Below are 21,592 nucleotides of genomic sequence, written 5' to 3' on the forward strand. Positions count from 1 at the left end.
TTTTTTTTTTGCAAGTGTATCTAGAGCGTACGGATGGTTAAATAGAATAATTGTAATTCAAAAACTTAATGAATTTAGAGGGGTAGGATTAAAACAAATCAAAATTGGCCTAATGGAGTATATGTTTTTAGTAAACTATCATATCCTTGTTTAAAGTTGATGTAGGGTCCAAACTAGGTCAACCTATGTAGATTTAATTTAAGTGGAATTAGGGTAACAAGTAAATACAAAAGAGACGGTTATCTAATTTTGTCCAAATGCATTGGGTGATTGTGCAATTAAGCACCAGATCCAGTAGTAGAAAACGGGGAAAGTGAAGAAAACAAGGCAACAAAGCCAACACCAAAAATAGAAGCACTTTCTTTCTAATCCAAAAAACCCCATTCTTATCCTTTTGTCTTACCCCCCCACCTTCTCTCTAGCTCTTCCTTTTCAATCTTGGCAAACTATCTCTTCACTCCACACTCTCTTTCTCACAAACCACAACCATAAAAACCCTTCCATCTCCCCCACTTCCTCTCTCTAAAACCCTTTCTCTCTATAAAAGATCAACTTTTATCTTCCAATAAGTAACTATCATGAGGAACCAACATAGGAAAATACTAGACAACCAAGATGGCAATTCACCAACCACACCATCTGATTCTTTATTCCCATCCAACACATCAAATTCTACTACAATTAAACCTTATGTACAAACATCACTAGGTTTTGATTCATCCATGGCATTAACAGCTTTAGTTCTTCTAACAGCTATCTTCTTCATGGTTTTTTTCGCTATGTACCTTCGCCGCTTCGCGGCATCTAGACACATTTCTACATTAGAATTGTCATCAATGAGAAGACAAAGAAGAAGAAGGAATTCATCATCTTCTTCATCTTTATCTTCTTCTTCTTTTCAGTCAGGGACTAGTTCTAATTCATTGTCTTCTTCACAAGGGTTAGACCCATTAACTGTAAAATCTCTACCATTATTTGCTTACCAAGGGAATTCGAAAGAATCAATGGATTGTGTTGTGTGTTTGAGTGAATTTGAAGAGAGAGAAACAGTTAAGATGATACCAAATTGTGGGCATTTGTTTCATCCTGAATGTATTGATAAGTGGTTTTCTTCTCATGTTTCATGTCCACTTTGTCGTTCGACTAGCTTATTTCCTTCTACTTCTCTCAAGAAGAAGAAGATGAAGAAGGATATTTTGGAGAAAGGGGTTGATCTTGAATGTGGTCAAAGTACAGTGGAAAGATCACCGGCTAGGAACGGTGACATTTGTACAAATCAATTACAAGGAAGAATTGAAGTTGAAGAAGATCGCGAACAAGAACAAGAATCAAGTGGTGGACTTCGAAGGAGTATTAGCTTGTCGAGATTAAGAGACAAAGTGTCACTAACAAGAAGCTTTAGCTTTTGACTTCATATGTATCAGTGTACATACCTAAATCTGTTGTATAATGTACCTATACTTTCTCTCTCTATCCATCTCTAAAACAGTAGATACTTGAAGAAATTTGTTATTTTTTTCTTATAACACTTTTTCATGAATTCTTGCAATAAAGAAATATAACAACAATCTTTATAGATGAAAACCTGGAGAAGAATTTGAAGAAAAAGTGAAGAATGAGAAAGCACAAGCATCTTCTTTTTCTTCAATCTTCTTTCTTTGACTTTAATAGTTTATTCTTTTAACATATAAATTTATATATATTACAGTATAGAATAAGCTCGGATCACCTCGACGATCGGCGCAAGACACAATGGACATTTTCCTTCCCCTTCAAACAACTTAACTGCACACTTTGAACATGTACACATGTGCCCACATCTACAACCAAAAAAAACAGTCAAGTTCGAGAAAATAAGCATTTAAACCTTGATCCGAAATACGCAAGATTAAAAAATTGAAGGAATAAGTGGATTATACCTGTACAATAGAGAATTAATATGACTATCACAACAAACACAACAGATGCCCTTCTTTACATGAACCCAGTTATCTTCTGATGTCTCTTTTTCACCTGCTAACCCTGGAAAGATGAGAAACTATCTGAGTCAAAATTCTTTTCGACTCGAAGCCGTTGATACAATTAGAACTCGAAGTCCATTTGTTCATGAATGAATTAATGGATTTAGTACCTGATTCCCCGGAAGTTGAACGATTTAAAGCTGCAGAGACTTCTTGTCTAACGGATCTCTGCAACTCCAGTTGCATATCCATGCAGGCCTCCAACATCCTCTGCATATGGCTCATTCCTTGTTTTAGCCTGACCACATCTGCTCTCAGATCATTTATTATATCCCACTCCTGTTCCATGACCAACACAGAGGTACCGTTAAGACTGGAAATATAAGAGCACTAGCTGTAGCAGAATAGGTTGTTTAAATATCGATCAGAAGAATTTTAGGTAGACCAGATTGAAACTTATGAAATAAGGGAAGAGGGCAACTAACAAAATTATTTCTGTGATCAGAATTGAACACAAACATTTGAACATGAACTGGTATAGATCATTATCAATGTGGACCATTTACAGACTATCTAGGACAGGGACTGTCCAAAGGCGAACTAAAATGTCAAAAGTGTGACTCTGACAGGGAAAGCTTTCAATACCCACCATTCTATGATTCTTTTCTATGATTGAAAGATATTATTTTTATATGTGTTTATGATTAAATTTAAAAAAACAAAAAAACTTGCACAACCTGGATATCTCCCTAAAAGTATCCAAGTCTCCAGAATCAAGACACATCTTGGATATTTTGCATGTATTGGTATTAGATAATTAGGATGAACACTTCCTATCAAGAAAGAGGGGCATTACTAACTCTTTAACAGACAATCTCAAATAAGATTATAAAATTAGACCTTAATTTAGAACTCAAAGTCAAGCAAAGTGTCATAACGTTATCGAAAGAAGGGTAAAGAGAAAAACAGCGTACATATTCTGACTGTTGCATGCTTTGTCGAGGCCAACTAGCATGACGTAGCTCCCGGTGCCAAAGTGGGTGTGGTGGGGGAGGTGGAGGTAGCGGAAAAGGTCTGATCTCTATCTGACCCTCATCTTGATCCTCAATCTGATGCTCCTGATCTTGCTGTGATAGAATAGGTGCGGAAAAGGTTATATGCAGATCCTCGTCACCGGGAGCACGCCTTTGCCTTTCCACATATGACTGTACTATATGATCTAAGCTCTCGCGGAACTCACTGTCTAGAAGATTAGAAACACTTCTCCTACAAAGAGGATACAAATTTCAATTTAGATGACTAAAATTTTACATGAAATCAATGATAAAATGAACAGTTCAAACAAAAATATAGTAATCTGAGAAGAGATAATGATCAAGTACCTTCTAAGGAGTTCCCTGATCTCTGTGTTGTAAGAATTATCATCATCAGGTGAATCAAATGAACTTATCCTTCTAATAGGAACATCAATCTGAGTTCTTTGAGGTTCACCATAAAGACTATCAGGCCAAGCATTGACAGCCTCCTGAGATTCATCCTCTGGCCAATTCTCATGTGCTGCTTGAAGTTGACTATCTTCTTCAACTTCATTTCCTGGATTTATCAGGAGCCAGTTTGTTCCTGCATATTCCTGCCAGGTTCCATCTATCTCTTCATCATTATTATCTTGCACTTCTTGGGTCTCTGTTTCAGTTGACTGCTCCAGCTCTCTACTTTCATACACACTAACTTGGTTCTCCTGGTTCGCTCCATGAGAATCAGGCTCTTGCCAAGTTAACTCTTCACTGACTGAGTTGCTTCCCATATGTTCTGAGAACCGATGAACATTTGGGAACTCTTGTGAACCGTCATGAATCCTAGATTGCGAGGGGGAAGGTTCATGGTTTACATCTAGGAACTCTTGTGAATCTTCATGAATCCTAGGTTGGGAGGGGGAGGATTCATGGTTTACATCTGGGAACTCTTGTGGACTGTGTGAGTGGTTGTCCACGTTTGCCGAACCACTACAGTTACTGCTAGACGGAGTATCAGGATCGGTGTTTACTTGCTCACAAACAGTATTTTCCAATCTGGACCAGAATCCCTCCCTGATTGCAGAAATATTATCCTCGTTTAGTCATCCAACTAATCTACTTTACAATAAATAAAAAATCCATGTATGCACACATGTCACCAAAACTCTATACTAAAGGTCAATGTATTGTTTTGTTATCTCAGCATAAATCCTCCGCAAAGTATGTTTTGAAGGTTTGAAAACTATAACCCAACAACTATTAACAAGTGATAATAACAGTATATAATGGACGATATCCTTCCACAGGACTATGAATAAAAACTCTTATCTACAGAAAAAATATACAATTGGGCCATTAGTTTACCTCGGGAAGAGCTGCAACCTACTATCTATTATCTGTATAAGTTTGATAGTCAGCTTTGTTTAAAAAGATCTATTAGATAGTACAGAAGAAGAAACTAGCCACTCACCAGAGATAACTATTTTCAGATTTAAACCGATTAAAGGAAACTGATAAAAAGGCTACTTGACAAATTTCCGTAAAGGACGCCTAAGATATGTAACCACTCTTCTCTATCCTACGATGCACTTGTGTACTTCGTGTGGTTGTGGTAGTCGCAGTGAGTAGCTGAAGATTATGAAGCTGAAGAAATTGTATATCTGATTCGGGGTGGTAATTAGAGTACATGCACGATATTCAAAGACAAATTCTTATACTCCTGTCATCATCTTTAACTCGGTTTGCAGTAAGGAGATATAAGCTGCCACAACCGCCTATAGGGGAAGTTTGGCGGTTATTGCAAGAAATACAAATGACCAGGGGAAGGCGCACTAGATTAGTGAAAAATCATCCAAGCAGTTTAAAAGGGTAAAGATATAAAGTAAGAGGGCAATACCTCAAACCAGATACAGTATTCCTTCGACTTAAGAAACCTAATTCACTTGATGTCACTGAAAGTGGTCTCTCATCTTCAGTAGGTCTCCCACTTCGCAAGAATCTACCCCTTAGTAATGCCTGAAATATTGAGCAGTTTCCGATTGTCAAGACTGAGTACAATGTATTGGTGATTGGGGTTTTAAATAACAAGGGGAAAACAATATTTCAAACAACAGGATACTACAGTTTTCGGAATACATGTTATGTTATACAATGATAGAGAACACCCCCTGGGTCACCATATAAGTCCAAACTAAATCTACTATTTCTCATTTGAAAACTTATAAGGATCGTTCATATATATATCTAGTTCTATATACTTTGAGAACTTATATCCTTAAACACGGCAAATGATAGAGGAATGTATCAAGTACATGGTTCCAGAGTCCTTATTTCATAGCTAAGTGGATATTCATTACTAGGTCAGGAATGGTATCATCAAAATATCAAACAAAAACATGTAGAAGGCATGATCATAAGAATGGAAAATGAATTCATCTATTCATTTTATACACCTGACCTGAATGCGGTTACGGTGAGCAAACTGTGAAACAGCACGGTACTCCAACAAACCCTGCAACTCCCTCTCTCTTTCCCTCTCACCTCTAGCAAGCAAATCGAGAAAAGCTTGTCTTCCTCGTACTCTTAGACTGTCACTTCGAAGATGCTCTTGTTGCCCATCATCAGCAAGCCCGTTCTGAATCCGATCAATCTGTCCAGTCACTCCTGCTGATCTTTCGTCCCCTCTCCGACCACCATTACCTCTTTGCTGACTGTTCATTTGAACCCATTCCCTCACAAGTCTCACCCTCTCGCGTTCATTTTCTCCCAGCCAATTGGCTCTCGAACTGTTGCTCCTCCGGCGAACATCCGAATCTCTATTACTTACTCCACTATCCGTCCATCCCCGAGCTATCTGCCTTACTCTTTCCCTCTCGCTTTCCCCGATATCAGGAGATTGCTCCCTGCTTGATATTTCATGATCCCCACGGCCATTCTCTGATCCAAAGTTCCCTTGTGACCATGTCCCAAAGTCCTCACTCTCACTTGCATCTACCGAATTAGCCCCGTTTTCATTGCCCCCTTCACTCTCTATTGTGCTAATTATGCTAGAAAGATTGGTATTTGTATTAACAAGTCTTTCTTGCCTAATTAACCTATCTCTCACTCTTCTTTCTCTGGCTCTCTCAACAATGTGCTCATCTTCCAGTTCTCTCCACATCTGCAAGATAGAAGATGAACTGTTCCTCACTCTCTCACTCCTCTCTTCACTTCGCAATGTCTGAGATTCGGATTCAGCCACTGGGAATGTAGAATCGCGAGTCGACACAGTATGTAACCGGGCGAGTGCCATAAGTTCAGACTCGCGATTCCGTCTCTCTAGAGTGGTTATCATCTCCTCAGCCTGACGTGCAGCCCATCTACTCAATATCCGAGACTGACGAAGCCTTACTGCGGAAGATTCAGCAAGATCATCTTGGTCAATATCAGAATGTCTACCCCGTCGCATTAGTTGATCGTCGACGACATCTTCTTCTTCTTCTTCCTGTTCAAATTGCATGCAATCATCTAATTGACGACGCATAAACTCCTCTAATCCTCTGTGAAATTCCTTCCTCAGATCTTTTCCCTTTAGTTTTCGCTGAACCGATCTGATTTCAGTCATGTTAAGTAATTTTCCTCGCCAAACTCCGCAATCTCAAACTAAAAAACCAAAACAAATTAAAAACTCCAACATTTCACGCCTCACGCGAAAATCTTAAAGATCACAACTTTGGCAGTCTTATCCGATTTCTTCAATAAGAAAACGATACACAAATCGACATTGATTGTCATTAAAATTAGACTAAAATTAACATCTCGAAACAAAATCGATCCGTTTCAGTTTACAGTCAAAATGATTCTGAAAAAGATTTTCGATCAAATCAAGATTGAAAATCAGGAAACACAAGAGTAATGAGAGTGAATGAGAATCAATAGGAAGAGATAATCAATAAGAAGAGAATCAGAATAGAGTAGTAGGTAATGAAGCAAACTCACCTCTGAAACTACCGCAATTTGAAATGGAGAAGAATAGGAAGAAAGAAATGAAACCCTAATCTTCTTGAAATAAAACGGAGATTTTTTTAGAGAGAGAAAGAGGATTCAAAATCACAGAACAGGTCTGTGGTGTGAGAGAGAAAGAAACTAATAGAAAACAGCAAGCAGAGTGAGAGAGTGCCTATTATTATCCTATACATCGAGGAGTACTGAAGACAACTTATCGCTTTCCCCGGGAAACTTTCAAGCAGAACGTGGCGCCAATTTGATGCCAATTTGACCTAATAAGATAGGTCCCATTGTGTATTTGTGGGCCAACGATTAAATAGACGTGGTTGGCAATTACCTGTACGAGAGAATCTAAAAGGGCTAATTCCATTTTGCCCCTAAAGATGACTAATTCATCAATATGGTCCCCCAAAGATAACCAACTTCCTTTTTAACCTCTTTTATATTTTTCGGTTAGTCAACTCTAATTGTTGACTTATATTATCCTTTTCTAGTCCTCTCTTCAAGATTATTTCATTCTCTATCTGTTGTTTTCTTATCGATCATTGGAGATTAATCAGTCACTAGGTGACGACCATATCTTTAAAAAAAACTTCTCCTATTTTCCCTCCTTCACACCACCAATTCCTCCAGCTAGCCACCACCATCTCTCCTTATCCATTTTTTTCTTTCTTCTTCTGTCTTTCTTCTTCGAAGGTGGACAATTTATCTTGTTGTTGTACGAGCAGAAAGAAAGCGGTAATTATTGGAAATCTAAATATGCTCATATAACACCCATAGCGTATGGTAGGAAACTCCCGTGATGATTTAGAGAGACAAAAAAGAAGTCTCGCTATTTTACGCCTTCTCTTTTTCTCGTTTGAGTTCATCACTGAGAAGGAAATTGTTTTCTCAATTAGGAAAGAAGATAGAATGAGGAACAACGACATACTAAACTCTCTTTCTCTCCATGAGAGGAAGTTAAAGATGGTTAGGGTTGCCAAACTAAATTGTTATCTCTGTTTTGATTCAATTGTTGAAACTATTGTATGTTTAATACCATTGAGTGTTGTTAATTTCAATTTCATTACTAAATTCGCGGCGGTATAAATAAGTTCGTTCACATTTTTTTATTTTCAGATATGTTTTGTTCACTGATTGAACAAATTTCGCCGTCTCGGTCCTACTTGATGTTATATCTACAATTAATTTCGAGAAGAAAGGCGATTATCTTGATGATGGTGATTGAGGTGGTCATGTTGTGATTTTGGAACTGATTAATATGTTCGAAGTACGCTCTATTTAAATTCTCTCTTATTATTAGAATTTTTTTTTATGCATCTTAATTGGTGATTTTGATGCTTCCTATTAATAAACTTAAGTGGAATCAACTCAAAATTTTCAATCATATCGTAATTCAGTCTACTTTAGATTTTCCAAGTTCTTTATAGTTTTACTTTTGAATTTGAATTAGTTCGGTTTGAGAAAATAACTGGAGTATTTAGATTATGTTGCTTGAAAGTGACGTAATTATCATTTGAAACTTTGTTTCAGAGCCATGAGCCTGAGGTGATATGTGTTGTGTTTGAATTTTTGACCTAATTAGATTGGTGGTTGTCCATTTTCTAATTAACTGATATTATGTATTACTTCACTATATTTTGATTATTGAAATTTTGGAAATTGAAGAGAATCAGAAGATAATGAATTTAGAAGAGAAAGAAACTAGAAAAGAGATAAGATGATATAAGGGAGAGAGTGAAAGAATGAGAGATGGAGGTGGTCGACCGAAAGAACTGTTAGTGGTGGTGGTAGGAGGAGGGGAGAAAGGTGAAGAAAAGAAAAAGTTCTTTTTAATGACGGTCGTCGACGGATGACTGGGCTACCTCCGATAACCGAGAAGAAGAAAGTGACAAGGGATTGGGAGGGAAAGAGTTCTAAAGAGAGGGTAGAAACGGAAAAAATAACTCAACAGTTAAAGGTGACCGCCAAAAAAAATAAAAAAGGATCAAAATGGAAGTTGGACATCCTTAGGAGGGCATTTTAGTGAGCTAATCATCTTTAGGGGGCCAAAAATGAACTATCTCAATCTAAAATCAAGTTCGCACATGTAGATACTGCCCAACGTGGCACTTGTTATAGTTGTAGGATTCTTTGATGTGTTTGAGATTATCCTAATACACCAATAATGAGACATAGATTCTTATTTATTTCTATTGAGTTTCAAAATTTTGAAACTGCATAGTCACAAGTTGAACTTTACCATGAGAGAATAATGCTATAGTAACGAAAGATATGATATCTAAGTCCTCTCTATTCATTGTTAATTGGTTTTGAGTTGTATGATCGCAAATTTAACACTTTGATATGTTGAAATTAGAAGAAGATTATGATTTGTCATTAGGGCATATATCAGAAGGGCTCAATCTATATAAGTTTTGATTTTGTTGATCTATATATGTATAGAATTTGTCGTACTCACATCATTAGAATGGTTGACAAAGCAATATGATTACGAAATCTAACAATATTATCTTATCCAAGTACGAGTTTGTTAATTATATCCAACATTGCTTGAGCAACTCTCTCTTAATCTATCTCATAATTTTTGGACAAATGTATGTTGTGGACCTTAGTTTATAGATCAAACAATAGCAATGTGGTTTTATTTTATTTTTGTTGAACTAGCAATGTGGTTTTAACAAAAAAAATAATAGCAATGTGAGCAGGAAGGGATCAACAATAGGATTTTGTCTATTGTTTAACATAAAAATAAGGGTTAATTCTGCAAACAGCCTATTTTAGTGTAGTATCTCGCATGAAATACTATTTCAAAGGTACCGTTTTATTATTAATAGCCAAGTATGCAAAATTTGTTTACCTTTGAACATTTCTACTGACTGTCCTATTATTTGAAGGTGATTAAAGATCATAAATTGTTTCTTATACCTTATTCAATTACTTTGAAATAATACACCAATTATTATTCAAAATAAGGCATGCTGTCTCTTATTTATGAAATATATCTTAAATATAAGTGAAGTATGTATATAGTTTATAATAGAATTAAAATATCCAACTTTTTGACATCTTAAACAATGTTCGAACTTTTGATAAATCATATTTCCCCTGGCAAACCAATTTGGTTACAAGAATCTAGTAGTTAGATATTATAAGTGATCATGATATCAATACCGAAAGACATGATTCTTTTATGTTTGAATCATTTGGTTCATCATAGTGTATTAATATGCTTTAAGAAGACACTTAATTTATATTGTAAGGTCTTTTAGTGTATAGTTAATTAGTAAGAGTTGTCCTTCGGGCCCAACAGCCGAAGAAATGCTAGTCATTAGCTTTATGTTGTGGGGCTAAACGCGACATGAATCTATCTAGTTCAGCAATTATATGTCCTTTATGAAATAGGCGCTCCCCCATTTTCATTTGGGGAATTTAGCTACCCCTCACCTCACCACTAATATTAGTTAGCGATACTCTTTTTTTTAATTGAATTTTAGTGGCACTTCCTTTCTTTCACTTTAAGGTACGAAAATATCCTTTATGAAATAGGCGCTCCCCCATTTTCCTTTGGGGAATTTAGCTACCCCTAACCTCACCACTAATATTAGTTAGCGATACTCTATTTTTTAATCGAATTTTAGTGACACTTCCTTTCTTTCACTTTAGGGTACGAAAATAACCCTACACTATTATATTTTCTTTTTTCCCTCTCATATCAACCACGGTCGACATAACACTTTAGCTTCGGTCTTCCTATAATTTTTCTTATCTAATTTTAAGTTAGCGTCTTGACATAATACTCTACCTTCGGTGATTCCATGAATTTTTCTCTAATTTTCAAGTTAAATTAATAATTTTTCGTCTAACTTCTTAATTTTTCGTTCAATTCATAATTTCAATTAACATTTGTAATATGAAGAGGTATTTTTCAAACTGGTTACACTTGGAAACATCAATTTTTAACGTAAAATAAAAAAACAAATGAATACTTATAACAATTTCTTAGAATTTTATGATTTTTATTTTAAATTTTTGATTTATTAATTTTAAATTTTTGAGTTGGTAAATTAGAAAAAAAAAAATAGATGGAGAGAAAAAATATGAGAAATGAAGATACGTCGGCTGAACATCACATCGAAGAGGTATAAGAGATCGAAGAAAAAAGATACATCAAACAATTTATGGGTTTTTTTTACTTTTAAATGTAAAAAAAAGAGATTTCACTAATATCCAATTAAAAAGGGGTATCGCTAATTGGACATTACTGATGAGGGGGTATCGTCGAATTGCTATTTTTCTTTAACGGTAGTGATAATTGTTGTTCTCCTAATATTATGGAAACTCGAGAACCAGATCTTTCTATCTTGATGAAAACAGGGATACACTTTATAGTATCTTTCTGAAATAAATTCAAAGATCACCTTATATAGATTTTTATGTCTAAAATTCTTACTGTTTTTAACACGATCAAAAGGGAAGATAATATAGTTTAAAACAAAGAATAGAAGGTTAGAGGGAGAAAGCCGAGTCGATCGAGTTTTCTCTTTCCTTAAGAAAGTGAAACACCCTGGTATTATTACTAAAACCAGTCAAATGTTCGTTTCTCAAGTTACATCGGCTATACCTAGTGATGTTATAAAGGCCAGGCCCAGGACCGGCCCGTTCCGTACTGCCCGAGCCCGGGCTAGGCCTATGGTTTGGGCCCGACTCGTCAAAAGTCTGTCAAAGCCCGTCTTTTTTTTTCCCTTCTTTGTTTTCTAAAATTCAATAGATAAGTTGAAAAAAATTCCTTTCCGAAAAGATTTGTCCAACAACAACATTCTTAAAAGATTCATTTCCATAAAATCTTTCCTAACTTATCTGTGTAAATCATCCTCTATTGATTATTTCCAACGTAACTTCTAAAATCACTTTTACAAAATCTTTTTAAAAATCTTTCTTAAACTTATTAACCTATTTATGTAAAGAGGTGATGAGTTTTAGGTCCAAAATCACAGGGTCAATAGGTTAATTTAAATCCCAAAGATAATATTAAATATATATAAATCCACTAGGAGTAATTTACATGTCTAACCTCTCTTTTTTCTACTACTACCTAACCAATCCCAAGTTAAATAAAATTACTTAGATTAGAAGATTCAAATGTATTTTCAGTTTCATGAAAATAATTCCTCAATAAGAAGTTTCCATCCCTACAAAAAGTTATCTTTACCTTTTAAATGAATGTTTCCATAACTTTTTTACCCAAAGAAAATCTATCATACCTCTCTCTTCTTCAGTTCACCGAGAGAAAATCTAGAGAAATCGCAGAGAAAAATCATCCACGCTTTTTAGTCTTCACCTAGAAAAACATGATGTTCAATGGATTAAATTTCTTCTTTTACCATATTCTTCTTTTTTTTAACGATGGATTGTTGCACCGTTCATGATTTTGTTGTTCTTATTCTTAAAGTGATGATATCAATCGTTTTCTTAAAAACAATCTTTCAGATCTTGTCCCACTAATTCTCTCACTACAATCTTGTTTTCTTTAGAAAATTTACATGAAAAGTAATTATTTTGCGAACGTTTTGTATATTTTCGTAGCATTTTCTTGATTCTAACAACATATTTGGGTTTTGTAATTTTCTGACTTACCCAGAAAATCATTGACGCTTTGTTTATGCAGTCGGCAACGGCCTCAAATTTTGTGTAGAACTTATTGATTTTGTATAAATTTTAAAAAATTTACCAACATTTTCTAAACTCTGACAAAACATGATCGTGTAACATGTTTATTTACATAATAAATAAATATTGAATGATACGAAAGTATCAATGTAAAAGAATAAAAATGTAAAATTTTGCGAGAAATCTATATACTTCTATGATGGATTCTTCAGAGTTTAGGAGATGTTGGTAGAGTTGCCAAAATATATGCAAAAATCAAAGAAATGCTATAAGAAAATTTATGAAAAAAATTTAACAACTCATATTATGTTGTTAGAATTGAATAATTATCCATAAAAATGTAAAAGCATTACGCATAATAAGAATAAAAAAAATTCTAGAAAAATATTTAAAATGTTGTTCCTCTAATTTAAGTAATATAGGGGAATCAAGGAAATGCCAGAGAAGTGTTCAAATTTTGGTTAACATAATGTAAGTAAGTTAGAAAACATATGATACATTATTATGTTGTTGTTACATCGATTCGTCACCTAAGTTGTTTTAAAAACTTAGAAGTAATTTTTAGCGTAAGTATATAATTGTATCTTTTAAAATGAATAAAATGCTAGAAAAAATTTTAAATTCTGTTATATCTAAGAATGTTAGAATTAATAAGATGCTAGATAAATAATCAAACTTTTATTTACCTATTCTAACTAATTAATAACATATGTCACACATATTATGCTAATAGAATCAATAAAATGTTAGAAAAAACGTCAACAGTTGGTAGCCTAAGTGGTTCCAAGGTGTTGACATAAACTCCAAAAACCCCTGAAGGTCCCAGGTGTTTGCAAAAAAAAAAGAGTTAATTCCTATATGGCCCCCTACTTTGTGACCAGCTTCCTTTATGGCCCCCTTTTTTTCGTAAATTCAAATATGGCCCCCTTTTTTGATGTAATTGTCCTAACTATCCTTCCTTTAAATCTTTTTTCAAAATTAAAAATAAAAATAAAATTATAATTCCACCTCATTTCCTCTCCACCACACATCTCTCTCCATGTCAACTCTCTCTCTCCACATCACCTCTCTCTCTCCACATCACCCCAACTCACCTCTCTCTCTCTCTCTCTCCAACTCACCTCTCTCTCTCTCTCTCCAACTCACCCCTCTCTCTCTCCAACTCACCTTCATCTTCTCCGATTGAAGTCGCCGGCCGGAGATTTTTCCGGCCGGCGACTTCCAAAAAAAAAAAAAAAAAATTTCTCTCATCTCTCTCTCTAAAAAAAAAATTCCAGATCGGTCTGTTCACGGCTCCGGCGAAGGGAAACCCCCTTCGCCGGATTTTTAGAGAGAGAGAGATGAGAGAAAAAAAATTTTTTTTTTTTTTTTTGGAAGTCGCCGGCCGGACGACTTCAATCGGAGAAGATGAAGGTGAGTTGGAGAGAGAGAGAGGGGTGAGTTGGAGAGAGAGAGAGAGGTGAGTTGGGAAGAGAGAAAGGTGAGTTGGAAAGAGAGAGGGGTGAGTTGTAGAGAAAGATGAGGTGGAAAGAGAGAGAGAGGGGTGAGGTGGAAATAACTTTTTTTAAATGTTTTAAATTTAGAATTAAGAAGGGTAGTAATGACATTTACTTGAAAATAGGGGGCTATATTTTAATTTACGAAAAAAAATGGGGCCATAAAGGAAGCTGGTCACAAAGTAGGGGGCCATATAGGAATTAACTCAAAAAAAAAATGGTTGAAAAGTACTGAAAATATCAGCAAAATAAATATCAGTTTACATTATGTTTTTTATGAAAATAAGATTGCATTGATGGAAAATTCAACTTCTTTTATTACAAAAAAAAAATGATAAGAAAAACTACATTTAAGTATGTTGTTAGAATTAAATAAATGTTTTAAGAAGATTCGAAATTTAATCAACATACATATAATTTTCATAATGATTTTTTAGACAAAATAGTTTGTAGAACTATAAATGTTGTAAGAACATAAAGAGGGAATGAAATCTCTTTTTTAGGACAAGAATGTTTGATTTGGTATGTTGGGTTTGACAGGTATAAATTTTGGAAGTAAATATGGAGAATAAATTTGGGTTAATTCCGTTTTAGCCCTCAATTGTGTCTGGCAGTTCGTTTTGGCCCCCAATTGTGTCTGACAGTTCGTTTTGGCTCCCAATTTTTGTTAAATGTACCACTTTTGCCCTTATGGCATTCCTATAAATTATTCATGTTTTTTTTTTCCAAATTCGTTTTTTTTTACGTCTCTTTAAATTTTAAGTTTTTCTCTCTCCTTGCTTTTTCTCTTCCCTTTATGTAATGTTCGTATCTCATCTCCAAATTATCTTCCTCAACACCACCTCCACTACCTCCACCACCATCGTCGTCTTTATTTTTTTGTAACAGATCCTGAAGCAAATTAAAAGGAATCTTGGGGTTATTGAAATTTAATATCCCGTTCAGTTTGTAGATTCTTTAACTCTCTCTCATCTGATGTGGTGATTAAAAGGGGGAAGGATGAGATGTGATGTGGAAGCAAAAAAAAAAAGGATGATGAATAAAACATAAAAATAGGATGATAGTTGTTGTTGTAGATAAGGATACACAGGGGAGCTAAATAGGAGTAATTATTAAAGGAATAGTTTATTAACTAAAGGATGAGTAGTTATTTTAAGATCCTGTTCTAAATAAAGGGTTCTTGTTACCAAATCAAGATTCTTCCCTTCCGCTCCAAGGGTTTCCCTCTCCCAATATGATCAAGTGTTATGAAATCGCATAATAGGAGAAATAAATCTGAAAAGAATATCGAGGGATTTTGTTTATTTTGGATCAATAGAATGGCAATCATGGGCTTTAGAGAGAAAGTGAAGGGTTTTAGGACGAGAAAGATGAAAGAAAGAAATTGAAGGTGAAGACTGAATACTTTGACATGTTACTTAGGTTGTGTTTGTTTTTTCAAAATTTCAGATCTGAAATCTGAATTGGTCTCCAATTCAGATTTCAGACGTTTGTTTTTTTTTTTACAAAATCTGAATTGACGTCTGAATAGTCCCAAAGTCTGAATTCGGCTGAAATAAGTCCAGATATTTTCAGACTTCAAAACAAGTCTGAAAATGAAGGACACTATCTGAAATGAGTAAAATGACGTATTTAACCCTCTTAAAAAAATTAGAAATCAAAACAAACGAGTTTCTTCTCTTCTCTTCTCGGCTTCTTCACTCAGAAAACCTTAGGGTTCCAGCTGAGTTCGAGACACCAGACCACCGGAGTTCCAGCTGCTGATAGCTTTCTCTCTATAGATTCGGCGTTCTTCAATCATTTTCTATATTGCTCAGGTAATTTTCTCTCTCTAGAAAGTTCAAATTTCTGCTATAAGTTTTAAAATCAAACTCTTCTTCCTTGTTTATGTTCCTTGTTTATGTTTATAGTCTTTATCAACACATTTAACTGAAAACCCTTGAAATTTTGAGATGATTTGGTCCCTTTTATGCTGTTACTGCTATATGTTTGATATGGACTGAAACTGCATACTTGTTGTTTGATTAAATGCCACAAAGAAGATAGATACTTATTTGGTGAGAGAAAAATGTTTTATCTGTTATTTGAAATGGGGTTTGGTTCTTCTTTAAAATTTTGAAGTTATTCTCTTTATGTCCGTTATATTTGTGGGCGGTGATTGCCATTAACATGTTGAGTACTTATTCATAAGGTGATTGATGATCATCTAATTTTTTTTTATGGAGTTATTCCTTTGACGCCACGTAATAAGTCGTCAAGTACTCTTGACTTGGTCATGGTTGGATCTTTATAATTTTATTTGATAGGTTTCCTAATTTTATGAAGTTGCCGGCATGAATAGGTAGAGAGTGTAATGCAGCCAAGGATGAATCCAAATATATTTTTATAGACGTGCTAAATGTTGACGCACTTGGTAGACCCAAGTATCTACTCATACAGTGACCAAGTTATTGTGTCTACAAGGTTCTGTACTTTGCATCGCAGTTGTCCCAACTATCATAGTTGTCCAAACCACAATATCCATTATAAAAAACTCCTTGAAGCATTTCTTAGCAGATCCCAAGTCTCCTACTTTCGAATAGTTATCGATTAAGTCACTAACTACGAAACCTTAATACTACAGTGTGCAGTTTGTCTGCAGATTGTGTTTTCAGTATATGCCTTTTGTGGAGACAATTATTTTGCTGACGTGTTTATTTTTGCTGACGTGGACAGTTCCTTGCATGCCATGTTTCAGGTTTTGTGGTGGTTAGTGGTGCTGGTTCGGTTGTGGTGGTGGTGGTAGTGGTGTTGGTGGTGGAAGTTTTTTAATTCAAGGGGTTATTAGTGTTAAATTAACACACATTCAGATTTTTTTTTTTTTGTTGAAAGATTTGGATTTTTTTTGTTGAAAGATTTGGAAGTAATTGTTCTTTTACTATAAGGGTATAAATGTAAAAAATTCAATTCAGACATAATATTTCAGATGAAAAAACAAACATGCTAACTCGTAAAATTATTCAGCCAATTCAGATTCAGCTAGTTCAGTTCAGCCAATTCAGATTCAGACAAAAAAAAAAACAAACACAACCTTAGATTTGTTTTTCTATGATGTGTTCTTCAAATTTTTTTCTTCTTGAAAATTTTTTTTTTTTCATGAATTTTTCTTTGCAACATGTTTTGGAGCTTTTTTTATGATGAAGATGATGGTGGGAAGATGTTTTAGAATATAAAGATTTACAAGAGAGAAAATGGCAGTGGTGGAGATTTTTATCATCTCCGTAAATAAAGAGAGGAGGATGAAAAAAAATCAGAAATAGAAATTAAAAAAAACAAATAGGATTTACAAAAATGTCATAAAGACAGATTTGGTACATTTTACAAAAATTAGGGGCCAAAACGAACTGCCGGACACATATGGGGGCCAAAACAAATGCCATAGACAATTGAGGGCCAAAACGGCCAGCTGGTCACGAATTGGTGGCCAAAACGGAATTAACCCAGTAAATTTTGACCATGAATTTTCTATTTTAAACTTTATAGAAAGAATATATTTATTAACTCGACCACAAGAAACCCTTGGTTTACTATAGGTCAAAAATATACTTATAAAAGAGCAACAATGGGAGAAAATAAATGGCATGAGGCCCACGAAAAAGTGAATTTTTGGATTTATTTTCCATTTTCTGTTTATTTTGGTTTTATTTTATTTATTCACTAGGTATAACCCGTGCCTATGGCACGGGCATTCTTATTGAACTTGAGTGTTCTAAGTGGTGACTCTTTTGTTACAAAATTGGCTTAGCACAATTTTCTTTTAGCTGGGTATTGTCCGTGACTTCGCCTGAGAGAAAGTACATTATGAAGTCTGTGCGCTACTTTCAAATTCTAAATTTGAAATTATTTCATATAATTCTTTGTTTCTGTCCATTTTTAATTTATTGATCACCAACATTAAGAATTATAGACACGCAAGTATTGATAGATAATCTTTTAACAAAAAGAAGTATTGATAGATAATAGTGTCAAACAAATACCACAAGTGCATGAGACTAACATAAGAAAAATAAATAAAAATGGTGCATTCTCTTTAATTACAGTCTCCGCATTTCAAATTTAGTCAAGGTAAAGTTTTTGCAGGTGTGGAATTTTTTCTTCTAAGTATTAATGAGTATACATTCATACAATTTCTCTACGATAAGCAATATAGCACTAAAATGTCGCCCAAATGTCTCTCCCAAATTTTTCTGATATATATCTGTAATTACACAACACAATACCAAATGCATATACATAGGTCTGAGTTAGAATATGTAGGGGCATAAAGATGAACCTCACTAACAACATTGTAAAATATAGTAAAACAGTGACATTTTACTTGAAAAAATGGTTGTATGGATGTATAGGAAATCAGACCTTTATAATATTTGGTTTAGGTAAGAAATGACCCTTAAATATCTTTAAGTGGGGAAAGACATATTTTACTTTAGAACTTTTTTATAAAAAGTTTATGTTCTCCTAGTATTAGGATTTATAAAAAGTTTAAGAACCAAAAACAAATCAACTAAAGGGATTTAGGTACCATAACTCGGAAGAAATGAAAATGGACATAAACAAGTAGCAAACTGTATCTTAGAACAGAAATTTGATTAAATATGAATAGTATTAGCAGCAAACCATTTCTCCACGAGATTTTTCGTTATCCGGAACAGATTTGGCAGTTGCTTTTCTTTGCTTCATAGCTCTCAGAAACAAATAAACATACATCATAAATATAATCACGAGCGGAGAAAGAAAGAGAGCAAAAATTAGGCTAAAAAAATCGGTTTAAAAATTGAAATACTCGTATATTTTACAAGGTGAAGCAAAAAAGAAAAGACACACTTTATGCGAAGTCTCCATGAAGGTTCAGATGATTGAACCGAGTAATTCTCCGATTCTCCCTCAAGCAACATATATTGCTTTAAGTTGTAATTTTCCAAAATCCCTATTATAATCTTAACAACAAAAATTTACAGTTTCAGAAATATGAAAATTTACATCACTGCCTACTATTAGGTCCAATTAACTTCCAACTATCATGACTAAACACAAATATCTGAATAGATACACTACCAAAGATATTATTTCAATTGCCATTTGAAAACCATACTAACAATGTCACAATGTCTTTTTTCTGTTTGAGGTCTGAACTAAGAGATATTGTACATTATTTTGGTACTCAGGAACTGTTTTCCTTCATGATAAGTAGCCCAATGTCACACGGTCGAACTACTCCGCTGTACTCTTATTTCATCCTATTTGGATCCATAAGCTAATTTTTCTAGTGATGTACTACTTGACTGAAGGGGGTGTCTTTTACTGTTTTAAGGAAAGGGGAATCTTATCTACGAAGTCGTTGCATATATCCATTGTTATTAGGAATTCCGCAGAAAACACAAGTGTTCCTTAACTACTTATGCATCTTATCATATATGTATTACAATTACAATAAAGAAGGATTTTTAATGGGAGATATAAAAACATATCTCTCCCGTGGCACATGTACTAAGTACATTAGTTGCTTTTTACCATTAAACAAATCGCAGTATCTCAACACTTCGTAAAACACAAAGTAGTAGGACTGCACTTCGGATCTCTAAAACGGTAACTCACACCCAAACGAAGGAAAATTCGAAACTGAATCACATTACACTTTCTAAACAAGACGGAAGCATTTCAATTTCACCTTGACATTTTATCAAACACTTCCTCAGCAAGAGAAAACCAAGAAGAAACACTTTCGAAGCAAGAGAAAACCAAGAAGAAACACTTTCTAAGCAAATATTAAAGTTCTTAAACCAAGAAGAAATACTCTAAGTAATAAACATTGAAATGTAGACTAAAAAAAAAAGAATTGTACCTTTGAGATGGAAACCTAAGAGGTAAGAGATATAAGTAGAATAAAGATATCTGCAATCAATGAAGGGAAGACTAAACAGATACGTAAAAGAAGAAGAATAGTAGCAAGCTTGAAAGTAAAGTGTTGAAAATCTAAAATCTTCAAGATCCCATACTTTCACAAATCAAGAGCTTGATGATGGCTTACCTTAATTAATCACCCAGATTCTGTAGTTGCGGTTTCCTATATCACGGATCCATCAAATAAACCACTATAGTCAAGATACAAATTGACAAAAACTCAAAGCTCAAAACCATTAACAAAAATTTAAAAAAAACCCCTAATACCATGAATGAGCAAGCAAATCAAATCATAAAGCAACCAATCTGATAAAGAGAGTAAGAAGGAATACCTGATGCAAATCCACAAACCTAGAACATTTGAAGAGCCAAAAAACCAAAAACAATAATAGTTAGAGGGTAAAGGAAAATTAATCAACAAATAGGAGTAATTTCTTCACTTTTGGACGAATTAATGAGAGAGCAAGTGGAATTTCGGTTACAAATTGGATATCATCCGTTCTAGAGAGGAAGGGACGATTTCATTATTTTCCTAACGAAGCATTTAGGGAGAAAGTTATGGGCTGGAGAAATTAGAGAACAAAACTGAAGAATTAATAACGGGTATTAATGATAAATTAATAATAACGGGTGTTAATGTGAAATTGGACGGTGGAGATTTAGGGTTCGTTTGATACGTGTGCAAATGTGAGTAAGATCAAACGCATTTTGGGTGGGTAAACGAATTTTGTTTTTTAGAGGTAGGTAAGCGATCAACTGGACAAGATTTAAGATCAAACGCAACGAATGGCCGGATTTGTCTCTTGGTTTGTCCCAGTCAGCACAAAACATTGTGTTTTGTTATATAGATTTAAGAGTGGATATATGACTAATTACTCCTCCTGTATTTGCACCTTAGACTCGAAAATTGTTATGTAAATCATCCTTTATTAATTATTTCTAAAAAGTAATTTCTAAAATCACTTCCCAAAAATCTTTTCTAAACTTATTTATGTAAATCATATCTTATTATTCCCAAAATCTTTCCAAAATTAGTTCTATATCATGTCATATTTATTTTTGTCATAAAATCACCCTAAATTCATTCCAAAAAATTATTTCAAGAAAATCATTTCTAAACTTTATTAATCAACTTAACGCAACGACTCTTTCACACTCCATTTGATGTACAATGCAATTTGGTTGATCTACAATCTCCTTAATACATTTCTGAAATCAGAATTATATTTCAGACACACCAGAATATTGATTTCAGAAGAGAAGAAAACAAGAGAATAGGCGGAATCCACTCGGAGCTTCTTTTTTCAGAAGTTTAGATATATTAGAATAAACTGGGAATTCTAGATATGCAATTTGGAAGGAAAACAAATTATGAGTGAATATTTTTGTGCATGTAAGTAGTAGCTTAGTGGCTTTTAGTTTAATTGAGGCATTAGACGTCTTAGGGTTAAATCTCTTCATCATTCATCTAACTTTCAATTAAGTTCTATGTTTTCAAATTATATAGTTTTAAATAAAATTTTAG

At 34.2% G+C, this 21,592-nt stretch overlaps 2 protein-coding genes and 2 long non-coding RNA genes across 6 annotated transcripts; 2 read left to right on the top strand and 2 right to left on the bottom strand.

Annotated features, from left to right (window-relative positions):
- Positions 1-445: 445 nt before the first annotated feature.
- On the top strand, positions 446-1,557 carry LOC147568069 (RING/U-box superfamily protein). The gene has a single exon (XM_086654514.1). It carries the CDS (start codon positions 579-581, stop codon positions 1,407-1,409), a length of 831 nt encoding a protein of 276 aa, XP_086510640.1. The 5' UTR covers positions 446-578; the 3' UTR covers positions 1,410-1,557.
- Positions 1,497-7,250, bottom strand: LOC147568070 (uncharacterized). 2 transcript variants are annotated; one of them, XM_086654513.1, is made up of 8 exons: positions 6,953-7,208; positions 5,433-6,616; positions 4,872-4,990; positions 3,344-4,048; positions 2,936-3,227; positions 2,132-2,300; positions 1,920-2,022; positions 1,497-1,820 (listed from the first exon to the last, which is right to left on the bottom strand). In XM_086654513.1, the coding sequence occupies exons 2-8, from the start codon at positions 6,576-6,578 to the stop codon at positions 1,703-1,705; spliced, it is 2,652 nt and encodes an 883-aa protein (XP_086510639.1). In that variant the 5' UTR covers positions 6,579-6,616; positions 6,953-7,208; the 3' UTR covers positions 1,497-1,702. The 2 variants fall into 2 exon arrangements, with proteins under 2 accessions (XP_086510639.1, XP_086510638.1); XM_086654512.1 differs by having other exon boundaries at positions 5,433-7,250.
- Positions 7,251-15,817: 8,567 nt separating this feature from the next.
- On the top strand, positions 15,818-17,105 carry LOC147568071 (uncharacterized). The gene is made up of 2 exons (XR_015238069.1): positions 15,818-15,944; positions 16,865-17,105. It is a non-coding gene; the product is annotated as an uncharacterized LOC147568071 (long non-coding RNA).
- A 992-nt stretch (positions 17,106-18,097) lies between these two features.
- On the bottom strand, positions 18,098-20,702 carry LOC147568072 (uncharacterized). 2 transcript variants are annotated; one of them, XR_015230953.1, is made up of 4 exons: positions 20,400-20,702; positions 20,195-20,258; positions 20,009-20,058; positions 18,098-18,848 (listed from the first exon to the last, which is right to left on the bottom strand). It is a non-coding gene; the product is annotated as an uncharacterized LOC147568072 (long non-coding RNA). The 2 variants fall into 2 exon arrangements; XR_015230952.1 differs by having other exon boundaries at positions 20,195-20,230; positions 20,400-20,659.
- Positions 20,703-21,592: the final 890 nt, after the last annotated feature.

The sequence above is a fragment of the Eschscholzia californica genome, unplaced genomic scaffold (genome assembly GCF_041429995.1).
Source record: "Eschscholzia californica isolate CP2 unplaced genomic scaffold, dmEscCali1.0.p SCAF_1, whole genome shotgun sequence".
NCBI lineage: Eukaryota > Viridiplantae > Streptophyta > Magnoliopsida > Ranunculales > Papaveraceae > Eschscholzia > Eschscholzia californica.

Coding starts and splice junctions, on each gene's coding strand:
- LOC147568069 (XM_086654514.1), top strand. CDS start 579: ATGAGGAACCAACATAGGAAAATACTAGACAACCAAGATGGCAATTCA.
- LOC147568070 (XM_086654512.1), bottom strand. CDS start 6,578: ATGACTGAAATCAGATCGGTTCAGCGAAAACTAAAGGGAAAAGATCTG. Junction 2,301..2,935: donor GCATGCAACAGTCAGAATAT/GTACGCTGTTTT, acceptor GTCATGGAACAG/GAGTGGGATATAATAAATGA. Junction 1,821..1,919: donor ATTAATTCTCTATTGTACAG/GTATAATCCACT, acceptor TTTTGGTTGTAG/ATGTGGGCACATGTGTACAT.